Consider the following 15,550-nt stretch of genomic DNA (forward strand, 5'->3'; position numbering starts at 1 on the left):
TTGTATGTACACGACATCAGTGCAAACACAGAGATGAGCTTGGTGGAAATATATCAATTTAAAATGCACTTGCCATGATTATAATGCTGCAACACGTGAAATCGGCCGTGTACTTTTCAAAAAGCAGCTCATAAGGGGGATTGACTGAATACAGGACAGCTTCCTGTTCACTGATTCAAAAGTACATTTCAAAGATGTTCCCGTCAGAATATGTAGAGTACTGTTTCGATAACCAATGATGGCTACTGGCACATGATGATACGGCTCAACATTGCGCATGCGCGCTTGTAATATTGCTAATAACCATATACAGCATCGCTATTGTTTTACCAGACCCCTTCGCCCAGAAGTATATATGGTGCAGGCTCTTTTCGCTTACATTGAGAACAAAAGTTGCCGCACGCATCAATCAAACGAAAGTGAGACTTAAAGCGGATACCGTTCATCACTTAGTGGTTTCTAGGTGTTCTTTGTATCTTAAATCTTTTTGTAGGTTTATTTGGATTTTAGTGCAGTTAGCACAAGACGAAAAGCAAATGTACAGTTGAGATGTGGTGCTTTATTATTAAATTACATGCATGGGAATATGGGTGATGAATGATGAATGATGTAAAAGGAGTAGATAAACAAATGCAATAGTTATAGGGCGTGCGGAAAATGCGTAAAGATAGTAAATGTGAGCTTATTTAGCTGTTGAATAACCGTGTGTAGAGTCGATCATGCATGCCTTGACATACATCAAGGAGCGGGTTGGTTTGACAGCAGTCCTCCATTGGGATGTCCGCAGTTTCCTTGACAATGCGTTCGATTGGTTCCCGCGACTGAAACAGAAGCTTCTGAGCTTCGTACGGGCCAATAACGTTCATCCGAACTGCCGATGAATATAGCGTCCGTGTAAAAAGGTATAACCACAAATGGAGGGTATTTTCTGTTGTAATAGCTCCTGGATCAATAAACCTCTCCACCTAAGCAAACCCGTCTCTCCTTCACCTTATAGTATGTCGAATAAAAGTACTTACCAAGATCCACTTTGAGATAACGGCATACAAGACCAAAGCAAATAGGAAAATGACCATCGACCTTTTCTGCACGGATCATTGTCTTGAACCGTTTCATAATGGAGATATCCAAGCCATTGTCATTCTCTGATGTCTCTGTGAAGCACTTGAGATAAAGCGTAACCATCGCAACGCCCTGAGCTAGTGAAGCACGTCGTCCAACCGTGTTGGCCACCATGACAGCATCGCAGACCGCATCGCATTCTTCAAGCCAGTCCAGGGGATCGGCATGGTCGAGTGCTTCAAAACCCGCGCGAACAAAACTGGACGTGTTGCATGCATAGTTGTGGTTGGCACTGGTGACAAACTCGGTCAAGTTGGTCGAGTCGAGTAGACCTGCTTGGTGTGTAGCCTCGAGACCCGACGAGGCCACGAATCCGCCAGTTGGTAATGCTGAATCGGTCAAAATGTATAGCAGCCAGCTGCTGGTTTCATTCGATACAAATGGTATAGTCATGGACAAAAAAGATAAAGTGTTTTATTAAATAAAAGATAAAGAGGAGGAAGGAGAAGAATCCGGGGATTTGGGGAAAAGTGTGGAGGGGGCGCTGGTTATATATAAGGACGAAAATAAACCTATCTTATCTCGTTTCGGGATCTCAGCTCGGGTGGGACATTGAGATATGTATGTGAGAAGAAACAGGGTGATTGCAACCCGTTCTTTTCCCCGTGCTGTGTAATCAATCGTTAGAGTGAAAATAGCATGAATCCAAGCAGCGGCATGGCCTAACAAAAAATAGTGTGCAAAAGAAAAGCAAATCTTGTTACGTACACTCCCTGTCTCACGAGCCCTCCCTTGAATCTCCCAACCGCCGAGGGGGTTCGTCGATGACAACGGATTAAAGTCAGCTGAGATTTGATCAAAGCAGCAGGACCGAGCCCGCAAACGCAACCCTGTTCTCTCTTTTGCAACCAGCATACTTTCTTTTGCTTTAGCCCACCTACAACCCACCCTTTACTCCACCCAAAACATCTTCAACAATAATGAGTCCCAAAGGACAGCTTCATCGTCAACTGTGGTGCATTGCGAACAGTAATTGTCAGCGTCTCGGAAATAACCGTGTCCGGATACTGGTACCCCAGCGCAGCTATCTGTCATTACTGTCAAGGCGATCCTCAGTGCGGCCCGGCATCAAGGCGTTAACGCCATGTCGTTACTCTTATTATACCATGGAGTACGGGTCACAGGACGCTTCGCCACCGCCACCTCCACCACAACAGTCCCCATTCCCACACGACCATTTCGAAGCAGCTCGATTGACAGACCCACGCACGGTATATATTCATTTCGATGCACAAGCTTTCTGAATATATATATTGATATATTTATATGCTCATCCTATATCGTTTATATTTTAATGTCTGTTGCGTTCGGGCTCTCCTTACAAAACTATAAAAAAACAATACTACATAGATTGTCAAACATCTCAACGACTACGTTATCGGTCAAGAACGGGCAAAAAAGATTCTCGCGGTGGCCGTGTTTAATCACTACAATAGAGTGCGAGCCAATCTGGCTCGACAATGGGCAAAACGACAAAGAGAGGCAGTGCCTGTGGATGGGGAAGAACGGCATCATGCAGACCACCATCGGCCTACGCTCCCACAGGACTATTATGCAAGCAGTCCAATACAAGGTGTCGGGGCTGCGGAATTAGTGCCAGCTGAACGTTATGGTACGATAGGCAAAAATTCCCCTCAACCATCACAACACCCACCATATAATCCACGTTTAGGCTCCCAGAGACGGGCGTGGCTCAATCCACCAACCCAAATGGGTGGTATGCGATCTTTGGCAGATTCTGAAAGCAAAGCTTCATCTGCTATTGATACAGACACTGACGTGCAGGACACGACCGTGTATGAGAAGAGTAATGTTTTACTTATCGGCCCGACTGGATCTGGTAATTGATCGACAAAATGGAATGGAAGGGACATTGGCCGGTAGAGTATATCTAATACTTTCGTTTCAAGGCAAAACGCTTCTGGCAAGAACATTGGCCCAGGTATTACAGGTTCCGTTCTCCATGTCGGATGCAACCCCGTTTACGCAGGCAGGCTATGTAGGCGAAGATGTTGAATTGGTTATTCAGCGATTATTACAGGTATACTACAAGCCAGTTCTTTTAGTGGCTGTGTTAGGAAAAACAAATGCTTGTATATGTGTTTTTGACTCGGGATAAAATCTTGCGCGCATCACTTGGATATTATATGTAGTCATGCGATTACGACGTGAAGAAAGCCGAAACGGGTATAGTATTTATCGACGAAATCGACAAGATTGCACGACGATCCGACTCGCTATCGACTTCACGAGACGTGTCTGGTGAAGGTGTACAGCAATCTCTATTACGTATGTTGGAAGGAACTGTGGTGAATGTAACCGACAAGTCGGGCGCTAGCAGTAGTCAAAATCGTCGCGGTGGCATGCCTGGATCGCTTGGAAATGGACAAAATGGCGGCAAGGGCGAAACCTATGCTGTAGACACAAGCAACATTTTGTTTATACTCAGTGGAGCATTTATTGGGTTGGAAAAGACGGTGCAGGATCGTTTGGCGAAAGGAGTAAGTAATTACCCAAAGTGGCATGATTATTCTTGTTGATGAATGTTATTTCTCATGAGACTTGTTTTTAGTCTATTGGTTTTGATGCGACTTTACGTTCACCCTCAGAAGATCGGATAGAGGGACTGGATGGAGGTCATCCACTGTCTCTTGTTGAGCCTTCAGGTAACTTGCTTTTTACCATCGGTCGTCATGGATTATAATCGGAACGTGAAGAACTTTAACCTTTGCATTTATAATAGATCTTGTAAAATATGGTTTGGTAGGTTTTTTTTTTCATTTGCATGTTGAGTAAATGGTATTTTCTTCTAGTAACACTATCTAATAGATACCAGAATTCGTGGGACGCTTACCAGTCCTTGCATCAGTGAACAACTTGTCGGTTGATGATCTTGTCCGTGTCATGACCGAGCCTAAAAATTCGTTGTTGCGGCAATACGAAGGCCTGTTTGATCTTAATCAGGTATACTTTTATTCACTCTTAACTTTGATTTGCATTATATGAATATGATGCATGCATGCTGGTGGTGAGCGCAGACTTAAAAACATTTCAATATATGCATAGGTTGAGTTACATTTCAGTAAAACGGCATTGCAGAACATCGCCGGACAAGCGATAGAGAAAAAGACGGGTGCTCGTGGTTTACGTCGGATCATGGTAAGTCTCAGAGAAAGATTAAAGCAAGGGAGCGCAAGTACAACTGACAATATACGCTTATAGGAAAACATTCTTTTGGATCCCATGTATGATACACCTGGAACAATTATCCGCCATGTAGTGATCGACAGCAAGGTAATCTCCAAGGAAAAGTCAGCCATTTATCTTGATGGCGACAAGAAGCATATGGCGACACAGATTGTTGCTGAGGATGACGATGCACCTATCGATAAGGCAGAGCCCACTGTGCGCCAACAGATGACCCAAGCATAACAGAGAAAAAAGAACAGGCTCTCTGATAGCAGCTGTAGTCGGTCAGTAGATTTCTACACGCATTCTCTCTTTTCATCATCTCCACTTGTATTATACACATTCTTTTTTTTTCTGTGTCTTGTTTATTCCCTCCCCATATCTCACTCTCCTTATATACACTTTTGTTTTCAAATGATTGAGGTTTTTTTATTCGCTCATTTCGCTATCATCATCTGTAATCCTACGCCTTGGTTTGTTGGTGGTTTTAAAGAATAAGGGCTCGTCTTCTTCGTCGTCGTCGTCATCATCAGTTTTGTGAATATTTTCATCATGCTTATCCATTTCAATGCTGCTGCTGCTGTGTTGTTGCAGTTGTTCTCGTGGCTTTTCTGGAATGGGTATGTCATAATCTTCGTCGTTATCGTCATCGTCGCTCATTGCTTGTAGCCCATCAGGTTTCTCTGCTGCATTAGATGGTTTAGATTGTTGTGTTGGTCGTTGTTTGCCTGCGCTGTTTGTTGAAGTACTCGTGTCTGTCGTAGTGGTAGGAGGGGTATCTTCGACATTGGTTCGAACACCAGTCAAGTAATCCAAAAACAGTTCATTATCCTCGTCAGAATCGTCATCCTCCGAGTTGCTATTGTTTTCAACAGGAACGTTGGTTTCTTCGGCAGGTCCAGCCTCTTCCTCATCATCTTCATCATCTAGCAACGAGCCACAGATATGGATACCAATCATCGATGCTTAAGTATAATACAAATATATCATGGCCGCTTGCTTCTGTTATCCTTACCTTGGTTAGATTTGTCTGGATCATTCTCGTTAAGCGCATTCTGTTTTTCGTAGTATTCATCTTGCCATTGGCTTAAAGTATACTGTAATCGCAATATACCAATGTAAATAAATAACCAACAAAAATCCAAAATAAGTATATCTGTTTATACCTTTACTCGTGCCTGCCCTGTCGCCTTCATCACCATACGTGCAAAATCACGAATTTGCAAACGAGGATAAAGACTATGTGCCCACACAGTATAATAATCGATAAGTTTCCTTAAATCATCATCCTATTTTTAATGATAGAAGCAGTTTTTTTTGTGAGTTTTCCTCTCTTTCCGCATATGCAGGTGAAAACGATTCGAAAAATCTACCTCGAAGCCTTTGCCTTGAAACTTTAACCAAGGTGTTTCATGGCGTAATCGTGGTAAGCCCTTTGCATCTAATAGACTATACACCTCACAATCAGTTTCCTTTCCTTGTTAAGGCACAGCTGGCAATTGTAATAGCATTTACTAAGGTCTTACAGATCGGCATCGAGCTTTTTGAATTTTCTGCGTTTCGACGTACTGGGTCCATCATCATTAGATCGTTTGCCTGTTGTTGCTGCTAATGGATCAAATGTCGTGTCCTTTTCTTTTGGATCGTTGTTTGATTTGTCGTCCGTTTTAGAAAAGGGATCATAGTCGTCGAGAAGCAATGCGTCAAGTTCGTCAATATCCATTTTTCGTGGGTATGTGTGTGTGTGCAGAGAAGGGGAAACAGAAGAAAACGCGTCGCGCTACTGAAACAAATTCCGAAAAGAGAAAAGGGACATTTCGAGACGCGTCAAAATCAACTAAAGAAGGCAGACGCGTTCGTGTTGTGCTTTTTTATTTATTCAATAAGCAAATAAATGTATTACAGAAAATGTATTAAGTTAGAGAGTAGAAGGACATAGTATTATTACAGAAGTATTATTGTCACAAGATATTAAATACGATAGAAAATAAAAATAGGAACGAAGATATGTATAATGAAATAAAATATACTAACTATTTTTTCTGAAATATAACGTTCATTTCTTCAAGTGAGCGTCCAGCAGTCTATAATAACACATAAAGACATGTAGCGTAAGTGTGATTCGTCTTCATTAGGCATTACCTCAAGTCTCCATGAACAAATATCAGATTAACTTCTTACCTCTGGCACAAAGAAGAAAACAAGGACCCAGAATATCAATGAAATACCAGCATAAAACCAGAATGTGCCTGCCGCTGTCATGGCGTTAATCATTGAAAGATATGTGATGGAGATGACGAGGTTGCAGATCCAGTTGACACCCGTCGCAACACCGGTACCCTTGCCACGCAAAGCAATAGGGAAGATTTCACTTTGCATCACCCAACTAATATGGATTGAAAAAAAAGTTATTATTATCTAGTTCTCCTTGAAACAAATAAACGAGAGAGAGAAACTTACGGCGCATAGCCAAGGCCCAATGCATAGCCGGCGACGTAAACAATCAAGAATGCGAGTAAGACACCTGTGATAGCCGTATCGTTGCTCTTTGGAGGACAGCCCGTTGAGCTCTGATACAAGTCGGTTGTTCCCAAAACATCCAACGGCATGCACTGATCCTGAGAAATGGACCACCCACACCTGTCATCATTGATGCAACGGGCACAATGCGTTGTGTAGCCCGAGCACAAATCCTGCTTAGTGATGAATCCTTGCTGTGCTGCAAACGTAGCACCCAGTGCGATTAGACCGGCTATCATAATCAGCATGGTCACCACGAGCAGGCGACGACGTCCGACTTTGTCAATCATGGTGATGGCGACTGCAGTAAACACCATGTTGGTTGCTGATACAATGATGGCTACTGTTGTCGAGTTTTGGTGGTCACGGAAGCCAGCCATGCGTAGAATAGTTGCTGCATAATACATGGCTGTGTTGAAGCCCGATAACTGTTGTGCTGCTTGAAGGATGCATGCTATGTAGATGATGATTGAACGATATGTTCTAGCCTAAGTTTCTGTAAATCTCTTTTTCTTTGATCTATCGTCTGACATACCAATGATCAATGGGTGATAGTTTTCGCGCTTTTTGAAATCCTTGTATGTGGACGAGCGGGATATTGCAACTTCGTCTGCGATTGAGCTGATTTCACGATCCAGGAAGCTGTCTGAAACTGAATTACCATAGATACGACGAAGCGAAGCTTTTGCCTGATCGGCTTTACCAACAGCGACTAATCGACGAGGGGATTCGGGAAGGAATGGCATGACTATAAGAAGTATACGAAGATACTGATGAGTTTATGATCAATGCTGTACTTACAGTTTTTCGTCGTTTTCTAATAAACACATACCGACAAGCTGGATAAGTGCTGGAATACCAGCCAAACCAAACATGTAGCGCCATCCATCATGCACATTGGCAAAAGCAATATTGATCACGTAGGCAATTACCTGCCCAAAAGTCACGACCAATGTATTCAAGGTGGTTAGGCGACCACGGATTTGCCTTGGCGATACCTCGCCTTAAAGGAAAAGGAAGAAGAATGACATTAACCAACCATCTCCGCAACCCCAAGGAACCGAAAGACTTACTGATATATACAGGGACCAACATGGATGACATGCCGACGCCGACACCTACAACCAAACGACCGAAAAGCAAAACGCCATACGACCGGGGCAAAGCGAGCAGTAAGGCACCGGCTATAAAGACAAGACAAGAAATCATGATCAATGGCTGAATAATTCAACCACTGTGAGTGAGTACAAAAATTTTCTGTTGAAGAAAAAAAAATCTCACGTGTCTATCCAATCCGTTTGGTTTTTACCTTTCTTCCAAATCGGTCGGATAACTAGTTTCAGTCAAATCAGAGCAAAGTACGAATAGTGTGAGCTCGCGTGATAAGAAATATGCATTAAATCATTTGGACCGTAATAACAAACAAATGTAATTTACTTACCAGACCAGTGAAGAAGCCGCCAAAAATAGCACCAAAGGTCGTTCCTCCGACAACCAACTCCTTATCGACATCGTCCATATGGAAATCATTCTGCAGTGGCTGGAGTGCGCCAGAAATAACTAGTTGTGCCAGGTAGCAGATGCATTATCAGCGTAGGTTCAAAAGTGACCACTAGCAAGTTACTGTAAGTATTATCATAGATTATAGGCTTACCGCCGGTATCATAGCCAAAGAGGAAGCCGCCTACACAAATACAAGTGACAAGGATATAGGTGTACAATGAAGCAGTGCCAACCTGCTCAATGTCGTTGTCATGGGAATCAAAACTTTCGCTCGTAGTAAGATTTGAAGTCAATGTCCGTTGCTTGTTGTCTCGATCGTCTTTTGACTCGGACTCCATGATGACACCTCTCCCTTTTGTTGGTAAGTCAGAAAACCACTCAAATAATTTCCCTCTTCCTCCCAGTGACGGTCCTTTATATATGCCGGGATTATCTCTCTGGTCTGTGTGAGACCTTCGGTGGATGTTTCCGGAAATTCAACAGCAGCTTACCAAGAGGAAGTACGCAGTAAGGCTCAACCCCTACCATCCGTCGTTTCCTGCCTGTCCGTCACGGTTGTATGTCTTCCTTTTTCACACGTCAACGCTTTGATCAAAGCACTACTGCTACGTTTCTCCTCGGTCAATTTGAAATGTCCGTGCGCTAAGTTGAAAATGGATATGGCCATTTGATCCGCCCCATATGAAAACAACAAGCAGAAGACGAAAAAATGTCAATTCTTGTTTTCTCGTAGTACAACCTTAATATAATTTCCCTCACACAAAATCCACAGTTCGGGCAAAGCGACAATCCAATACCATGGTTTCCTATAGCAAACAATAGGATTATTTTCGAGTCCAAGAAAAGTATATATATTATATTATATTATATTTTTTGTTATTGTTGAGCTTATACAAAAAAAGAGGATGTTGTTACAAAATTGCTACAGGTTAAAGTGGCACAGTTGGAGTAGTAAAGAATGTTGAACAGCAAAGAGAGCAATACAAAAGGGTGTTACAAAATTGAGCGAGAAAAGAGTGATCTATCATATACATTGTATCGTGTATGTAAAGTGTGTATGTGTGAAGATGTGTGTGTGTGTGTGTGTGTGTGTGTGAGAGCAACAGCTGTTGCCTTTGTTTTAGCGTCTTCCGGTTCTCTTCCAATAGCAAAGGCCAAGGAACGCCATCACGTTGAACGCAAAGAAGGCGACAATAATACCCAGATCTCTCCACTTGTTGGCTGCGTTCCATCCAAAAGTCAGTTCATAGTACTCTGCGCCAGATTTGAATGTGCAGTAGTTGCAAACATCGGTTGCGTTTGGGTTATCCACATAGCCAGGTGCTTCCATAGCAAAGTAGTTTGAGAGGTACTGCTCACAAGTCTGGCCGGGTGGCGGTGTAAACTTGACAAAGTCGAGATCGTTACACACGACCGGCAGATGCTCCATTTCGTTGACCGCCAGACCTTCAATGTAATAATGGAAAGGGTTAAGCCAGTACATCCAGGCACTCCAAAACCGTGGCATGGCACTCTCCGTTTGCATCAGACCAGCGAAGAGAATAAGCATCGAAATGACCAGCGGGTTGATCACGGCTGCCATGGTCGGAATCTCGGCAATGGATGCGATCAAGAAACCCAGGGTGACCGCCCAGAATACAAAGATAATCAGCATGAGATAAAAGTAGCCGCACGCTTCAGGGGTGTTCACTAAACCAACAGTCCAATAGACGCCACACATGAAAAATGCACTGAGCACCAAAATGTATGGGATTTCCACGAGAACCGAAGTAAAGGCAAACGGCATCCAGCCATAGAAACGCGAGGCGTATTCGCGTCTGAAGTAGAGTCTTTCAGTCATGAACTTGGGTTGAGCAAGAATGATCTAGAAGAAAAAAAAGCAAGCAGAGCATGTCAGAGAAGAGACAAACAAATGTGGTAGGAGCCACTAGTACTTTGAGACAACTTACCAAAATGTTAGCCATGATGAAGGTTCCGAACAAAACGAACAAACGGTTCTGCATGTCGGATGATGTGAGAGTGATCTTCCAGTATGTAAAGCCATTGAGCAGGGCAGTGAACATCAAAGTAATGAATCGGCCGATGTTGTAGTCAGGTGAGCGCCAGTAGACAAGCATCATACGCTTGTGTACCAGATGAAACTGGTACCAGAATCCGGTAGCGTAAGTTAGCGCCGTTCGGTTTGGTGATTGATTAGCTGTTTGGTGGATGTTTTCGAGTTCGTCTTCAAGTGCTTGGGCTTCAGCAGACTTGGCCCAGATATCAGCCCAGTCGCGCTTTGCCTTGCCAGCAGTACCAGCACCAACAACTTCCAAAATGTATTCCGCAGGATTGGCATTAGGAGAACAGATAGGTCCACCGTTGGATTCAAAGTAGTCAATCATGGTACGGGCATCCTCGCCAATTTCACCATAGTAAGCAGTGCGTCCACCACGGACCAAAAGCAACAAGTGATCAAAGTGCTCGAACAGAATGGCAGAGGGTTGATGGATGGTACACAAGACGGGCCAGCCGGCATCGGCCAACTTGCGGATGAAACGGACGATGTTGTAAGAGCTTTGGGCGTCCAGACCGGAAGTAGGTTCGTCCAAGAAAAGCAGCTTAGGCTTGGCGACAAGTTCCATACCAATCGTAAGTCGCTTGCGTTCTTCAACTGAGATACCAATACCGTGGCTAACGTCACCAATCTGAGCATCAGAAATATCCTCCATCTCCAAAAGCGTGATGATTTGTTCAACATATGTGTCCTTTTCAGATTGAGGTACATCGGCGTCTTGACGTAAGTAAGCAGAGAAGCGCAAGGCCTCACGCACAGTGACGGCTGGCTGATGAATGTCCATTTGCTCACAATAACCAGTGATACGCTCGAAATCAGACATCAGCGCTTCGTTGTTGAGATAGACACGACCGTCGACCTTGCCAATGGTTTTTCGCTTGGCTAATACATCGAGAAGAGTTGTTTTACCCGCACCAGAAGAACCCATGAGAGCAGTCAAATGGCCGGGTCGGACAATGCCAGAGATGTCGTTGAGGAGCTGCAAAGGTCCGCCTTTGAATGGAACTTCGTAGCTTATATGATGCCATGAGAAAGTCGTGCCTGTGGCGATTGTATCCATCTTTTCAGTGACTTCCACCTGTTTCTGTCGTCGTTCTTCTTCTTCCTTGGTCGTGCGAGGTTTTGGGGCTTTGCCAGGGACATAAACTTTAGTTAGAGCACCGCCCTTGTTTGTTGAAATGTATTCCATGGCCAATGCGGTCATAGCAGTAAAGAGCAAGAAGAAACCGACACACGCAACGAAATCGGGTGCCCAAAGGTGGTTGGGCTCGTAGCTGAGTGCTTGGCGAAGATAATCGTCACCCCGTACAAAGTTTTCGCCAGAATTACCGCCCTTCATGGTACAGACCTTGTGTGCCCAGTCATCGTAACCAGGACCGAAGGGTACGGCATTGCCTTGACCCTCACACGAGTAAATTTGGCCTTCCATTTCGTTCACTAGCAGAGCCTTGTAGCCATAAGCTAGCGGATTAATCCAGTAGATCCTATTATTCAAATAATGTTTGTATCAGTAACAATAGTCATGCTACTATCATAGTTCATTGTTTTGGAAGCTATTATACGATTCTTACCAGAATAACCATGGATGCATAAAGTTGTATGGAATTACATAACCGGTGTAAATGACACACGAGATAAGCAATACACCAGAAAGCTGTGTTGCAAAGAAAAAACTTGTAGTAATCGCACCAAAGAATCTAAACATAGTGCATGTATTGTTAGTTTAATGACAGAGCTTTAGTACATACTCATTGTTGTCCTTAAATGCTTTATAAGTACCTGAAAAATCCATTCATCATCATGTTGATAAAGAATAGAATGATGAAGTAGGTAAAGAATCGACCAGCGGTAAGATTCAGACCCATCATAAAGTACGAACAGATTTCAAACAAGAGCACTACAATGCAATAGCATGTTAGGATAAACCTCACGACAAGTGATTAAAGATGTAATGAGAAACTTACCTTGAACGACAGCATATGGAATATCCATAATCACTTGAGCGATATAGAATGCCGATGGACGATACATAGCAAAATGTTTGTGCTTCTCAAGGATCGGACGGCCCGTCAAGAAATTGACAAGCTCGGATTGTGAGATGAAAGAGTTGAACAGAACAGCAAACAGCAAAGCACCACTGCGGGAAAAGGCGCCGGTGCCAGTTAAAGGGATATTAAAGAAACAGGAGGCGGTGATGAGACCTTGGATCAAGATGGAGCCATATCGAGAAATGAGAGCTTGATAATCCTTGATCAACAGATGGTATTGGCGAATAGTGAGTGCTTTGACTTGCTGATAGAATGATGCGGTGTAAGGATGTTTGGCAGGGGCTCGTTTTTGATGCTCTTCGCGCACGGCTTCCTTGAACAGTTCGGCGGGATTCTCGAGATTAATTTTTTCCTCGTATTCTTGGAGTTCTGCTACCATGCTCTTGTAGATGTCGGATTCATAGTAGCGGTCTTGAAAATCTGGCGCGTGCTGTGGGACAGTGTCATCAAATCCTGGTTTGATCTCACGTTCAAGTGGGTTACATAAACCGGTGAGGAAATCAGGCACACTCTTGCGGGGTGGGCAGTGGAAGCCAAGATTTTCAAAGTATGCCTTGGCCTTACCAACAGGGCCAAAATATATACAGTAGCCATCGTCTAATAGCAGGACCTTGTCGAATAAGTTGAAGATGCTGTTGGAAGCCTGGTACAGTGTAGCAATGGTCGTCTTGTTGAACACGTCAGTCATGATACGGAGAGAGCGGACATAATCGAGGGCAGAAGCAGCATCAAGACCACGGGTGGAGCAATCCCAGCAGTTGATCGAACTCTGAGTAGTCATGACCTCGGCAATAGATAGACGCTTGCGTTCACCACCAGAAAGACCACGTACAAAAGCATTGCCAACGAGAGTGTTCATTTGCTTGGTGAGGCCCAACATATTTCCGAGAAGATAAATGATTTTGTTGACAAAGTCTTTTTGTGTTTCATCAGGAAGACGGTTGCCAGGCGTTTTGGTGCGCAGTGCAAACTGGAGTGTTTGCTTCAAAGTAAGTCTATATGCGTGCAATTTGCATCTAGTGAGTAATGTTGCTCAATTGGCTTTGATTTATATATAAAGAAAGTCAGTGACACTTTACGTTGGATAGTGCTGATCTTCTTCTTCGTTGTAGACGACTTGGCCACGATACTGCTGGGCGAATGTGTGTGGATCAATGCCCCCGTAGCTGACTTCGCCTTCAATTTTGGTGTATGAGGCACGCATATTGGCCAAGATCTTGAGCAACGTGGTACACCCGGCTCCAGGTCGGCCCAGGACTAGAAGCATTTCCCCGTCTTTACAAAAACCAGTCAAGCCACGCAAAATCGTTTTTTTGCTGCCGCCCATCCCGATTCCGAAATATCTCCATGGCCGAAGTACCTTGGTCAAATCGCTGAGTACGGTGGGAATCGTGTGAGCATCTGCACCCAAGCCCTATCATCGATTAATGATTTTACTTTGTTTAGCAGGCGCACACGCAGTGGTACAAAGCAGAAAGTGGTGCTATATATGGTGATCTGTGTATGATTTTGAGTTCATACCTCGACTGTCAAATGTTTCCACACAATTCCGAGATGTTTGGGTGTCGTTCCCGCTTGTTGATTTTCATGAGACATGCCGTGCAAAAACTCATCCAAGTTGAACTCCTCCTGAGCAGCAATGCCTTCTTCGAGTTTGCCTTCGTGTGTCGTGGATTGGCGGCTGATCCGAGATAGTTCCTTTTTCAACTCATTGTACTCTTCGATGGCCGCTAATATTCCAATTTGCGTTTCAGATCAGAAAAACTGAACCTCAATTCTAGCGTGAAGCATGTAAAGAAGCAAAGTGGACTCTCACCTTCAACGTCGACAGCATTTGCAGTAGGCTCGCCGTACGTGCCGTTGCGTCCGGCAGAGTCAGCAATGGTGTCAACCGAATCCGCAACAGACGGTGGTGCAGCAGATCCAAGATCTTTCACCATAATGGGTGTAGTGCTGTAAGTGGTAGTAGCGGGAGGAGAGGAATAAAAAAAGGGGTGCGAAGGAAGTAAAGAAAGGTGGAGAGTGAAATGAACCTGGAAGGAAACAGATCGCTGTATTTATACTCATTTCCGGTTCTGTTTCCAGTATATTCACGCTGTTCTAACAGTCGCGTATTGTTTGGTTAGATCAGATTTGTACCGTAGCCTCCTTTGTCAATTAGGTAACGCATTTTCTTTGTTCATGTAAATTGCTGTCTACAACCTTTTTATTATGCCGATCCTTGTAACCATCGTCAGCGCCATCATCATTAGTAGCAGAAGAAATGGCGTTTGGTCATTATCGGTGGACAGATCGAACGACAATAGCGAAAAGCGCCCTTGCTTATTGCTTCAAATGTCGTGTTCGGAAACAATTCTCTGATCTGCGATCGCGGAGATGACAATTGTCTTGCTGGTAAAATGCACACTCCAAAAAAGTTCAATTCGGAAAAACAGTACGCCCGCAACCGCATGGTCTGCGTGACATGAAAGAATTTATTTTTTGCTGCGGCAACGCTTCGTTCTACACTAAATAAAGCCGAGCCATTGGGGCAAACATGGCGCAGTAGGCTTGAATGGGATGGAAACCCGCAGCAATCTTGTCTCCCAGCCAATGGCAACAGCACTCTGACTGCAACGCGTAACGATAAGATTTCCCTTCATGTTTGATTCGTATACGCGTGCCCACTAGCTACAGAATAGACATCGGAAGAGACACTCCGTGTGTACAGCAACAACAAAAGGTTATCTTGCTTTTCTTTTTGGGGATAATAATGATATGCTTACATCGTCCCCCCTTGAATGATCCGCATAGCGTTGTAACCCTCCGACGTTATATCTAGTTGTTGCTCATACACAAATCAACTTCGCCTCTACCCCTTAAAAATTGTACACAACGGAAGGCAGAATTATAAAATATCGGCATGCAGGGGGTGACAAACTTTGATAAACCATGTGGTTTACACGGACTTCTCAAAAGGAGGTTGCTGATACTATAATTTTTTTTAAAACTGTTCAACTGCCAACTGCTAAACAAATGCTTACTTGCTAGCACATGTATAGTGTAGTATCTTTGACCGCCTATATTACGTGCTTAATGATTACTACAGTAATATCTTGTCCATTGTGTGGAT

General features: G+C 43.8%; 5 protein-coding genes across 5 annotated transcripts; 1 reads left to right on the forward strand and 4 right to left on the reverse strand.

Moving 5' to 3' along the window:
* Nucleotides 1–466: 466 nt before the first annotated feature.
* BDB00DRAFT_795851 (uncharacterized protein) lies at nucleotides 467–1,574 on the reverse strand. Its single transcript, XM_053121424.1, has 2 exons — nucleotides 1,020–1,574; nucleotides 467–928 (listed from the first exon to the last, which is right to left on the reverse strand). The coding sequence occupies exons 1-2, from the start codon at nucleotides 1,513–1,515 to the stop codon at nucleotides 687–689; spliced, it is 738 nt and encodes a 245-aa protein (XP_052985476.1). The 5' UTR covers nucleotides 1,516–1,574; the 3' UTR covers nucleotides 467–686.
* A 1,065-nt stretch (nucleotides 1,575–2,639) lies between these two features.
* BDB00DRAFT_223512 (P-loop containing nucleoside triphosphate hydrolase protein) lies at nucleotides 2,640–4,647 on the forward strand. The gene is made up of 9 exons (XM_053116535.1): nucleotides 2,640–2,734; nucleotides 2,803–2,962; nucleotides 3,033–3,163; nucleotides 3,276–3,623; nucleotides 3,695–3,788; nucleotides 3,866–3,885; nucleotides 3,952–4,086; nucleotides 4,189–4,281; nucleotides 4,345–4,647. The coding sequence occupies exons 1-9, from the start codon at nucleotides 2,732–2,734 to the stop codon at nucleotides 4,552–4,554; spliced, it is 1,194 nt and encodes a 397-aa protein (XP_052985477.1). The 5' UTR covers nucleotides 2,640–2,731; the 3' UTR covers nucleotides 4,555–4,647.
* On the reverse strand, nucleotides 4,592–6,140 carry BDB00DRAFT_223444 (replication fork protection component Swi3-domain-containing protein). The gene is made up of 5 exons (XM_053116534.1): nucleotides 5,838–6,140; nucleotides 5,685–5,760; nucleotides 5,478–5,600; nucleotides 5,327–5,408; nucleotides 4,592–5,237 (listed from the first exon to the last, which is right to left on the reverse strand). Exons 1-5 carry the CDS (start codon nucleotides 6,032–6,034, stop codon nucleotides 4,741–4,743), a joined length of 975 nt encoding a protein of 324 aa, XP_052985478.1. The 5' UTR covers nucleotides 6,035–6,140; the 3' UTR covers nucleotides 4,592–4,740.
* Nucleotides 6,141–6,161: 21 nt separating this feature from the next.
* On the reverse strand, nucleotides 6,162–9,169 carry BDB00DRAFT_795869 (general substrate transporter). The gene is made up of 9 exons (XM_053121425.1): nucleotides 8,486–9,169; nucleotides 8,273–8,391; nucleotides 8,141–8,164; nucleotides 7,905–8,049; nucleotides 7,664–7,834; nucleotides 7,367–7,579; nucleotides 6,772–7,285; nucleotides 6,493–6,697; nucleotides 6,162–6,395 (listed from the first exon to the last, which is right to left on the reverse strand). Exons 1-9 carry the CDS (start codon nucleotides 8,670–8,672, stop codon nucleotides 6,345–6,347), a joined length of 1,629 nt encoding a protein of 542 aa, XP_052985479.1. The 5' UTR covers nucleotides 8,673–9,169; the 3' UTR covers nucleotides 6,162–6,344.
* A 285-nt stretch (nucleotides 9,170–9,454) lies between these two features.
* BDB00DRAFT_944081 (ABC-2 type transporter-domain-containing protein) lies at nucleotides 9,455–14,449 on the reverse strand (the record flags this gene model as incomplete). The annotated part of the gene is made up of 8 exons (XM_053129481.1): nucleotides 14,255–14,449; nucleotides 13,960–14,168; nucleotides 13,518–13,852; nucleotides 12,355–13,433; nucleotides 12,170–12,287; nucleotides 11,962–12,087; nucleotides 10,284–11,874; nucleotides 9,455–10,198 (listed from the first exon to the last, which is right to left on the reverse strand). Exons 1-8 carry the CDS (start codon nucleotides 14,376–14,378, stop codon nucleotides 9,455–9,457), a joined length of 4,326 nt encoding a protein of 1,441 aa, XP_052985480.1. The 5' UTR covers nucleotides 14,379–14,449.
* Nucleotides 14,450–15,550: the final 1,101 nt, after the last annotated feature.

Source organism: Zychaea mexicana (genome assembly GCF_025766255.1).
Source record: "Zychaea mexicana strain RSA 1403 chromosome Unknown BDB00scaffold_2, whole genome shotgun sequence".
Lineage (NCBI taxonomy): Eukaryota > Fungi > Mucoromycota > Mucoromycetes > Mucorales > Lichtheimiaceae > Zychaea > Zychaea mexicana.

Bases quoted from the DNA above. Each gene is read 5' to 3' on its own strand.
- BDB00DRAFT_795851 (XM_053121424.1), bottom strand. From the start codon at position 1,515: ATGACTATACCATTTGTATCGAATGAAACCAGCAGCTGGCTGCTATAC. The intron at 929-1,019 runs GTAAGTACTTTT...CTATTACAACAG, and splicing joins TTATCTCAAAGTGGATCTTG to AAAATACCCTCCATTTGTGG.
- BDB00DRAFT_223512 (XM_053116535.1), top strand. The intron at 3,624-3,694 runs GTAAGTAATTAC...ACTTGTTTTTAG, and splicing joins AGGATCGTTTGGCGAAAGGA to TCTATTGGTTTTGATGCGAC. The intron at 4,087-4,188 runs GTATACTTTTAT...ATATATGCATAG, and splicing joins GCCTGTTTGATCTTAATCAG to GTTGAGTTACATTTCAGTAA.
- BDB00DRAFT_223444 (XM_053116534.1), bottom strand. From the start codon at position 6,034: ATGGATATTGACGAACTTGACGCATTGCTTCTCGACGACTATGATCCC. The intron at 5,601-5,684 runs GTAGATTTTTCG...CATTAAAAATAG, and splicing joins TTCAAGGCAAAGGCTTCGAG to GATGATGATTTAAGGAAACT. The intron at 5,238-5,326 runs GTAAGGATAACA...GCTCGTTGCTAG, and splicing joins TCCAGACAAATCTAACCAAG to ATGATGAAGATGATGAGGAA.
- BDB00DRAFT_795869 (XM_053121425.1), bottom strand. From the start codon at position 8,672: ATGGAGTCCGAGTCAAAAGACGATCGAGACAACAAGCAACGGACATTG. The intron at 8,392-8,485 runs GTAAGCCTATAA...TGGCACAACTAG, and splicing joins CTTTGGCTATGATACCGGCG to TTATTTCTGGCGCACTCCAG. The intron at 7,580-7,663 runs GTATGTGTTTAT...TACTTCTTATAG, and splicing joins AGCACTTATCCAGCTTGTCG to TCATGCCATTCCTTCCCGAA.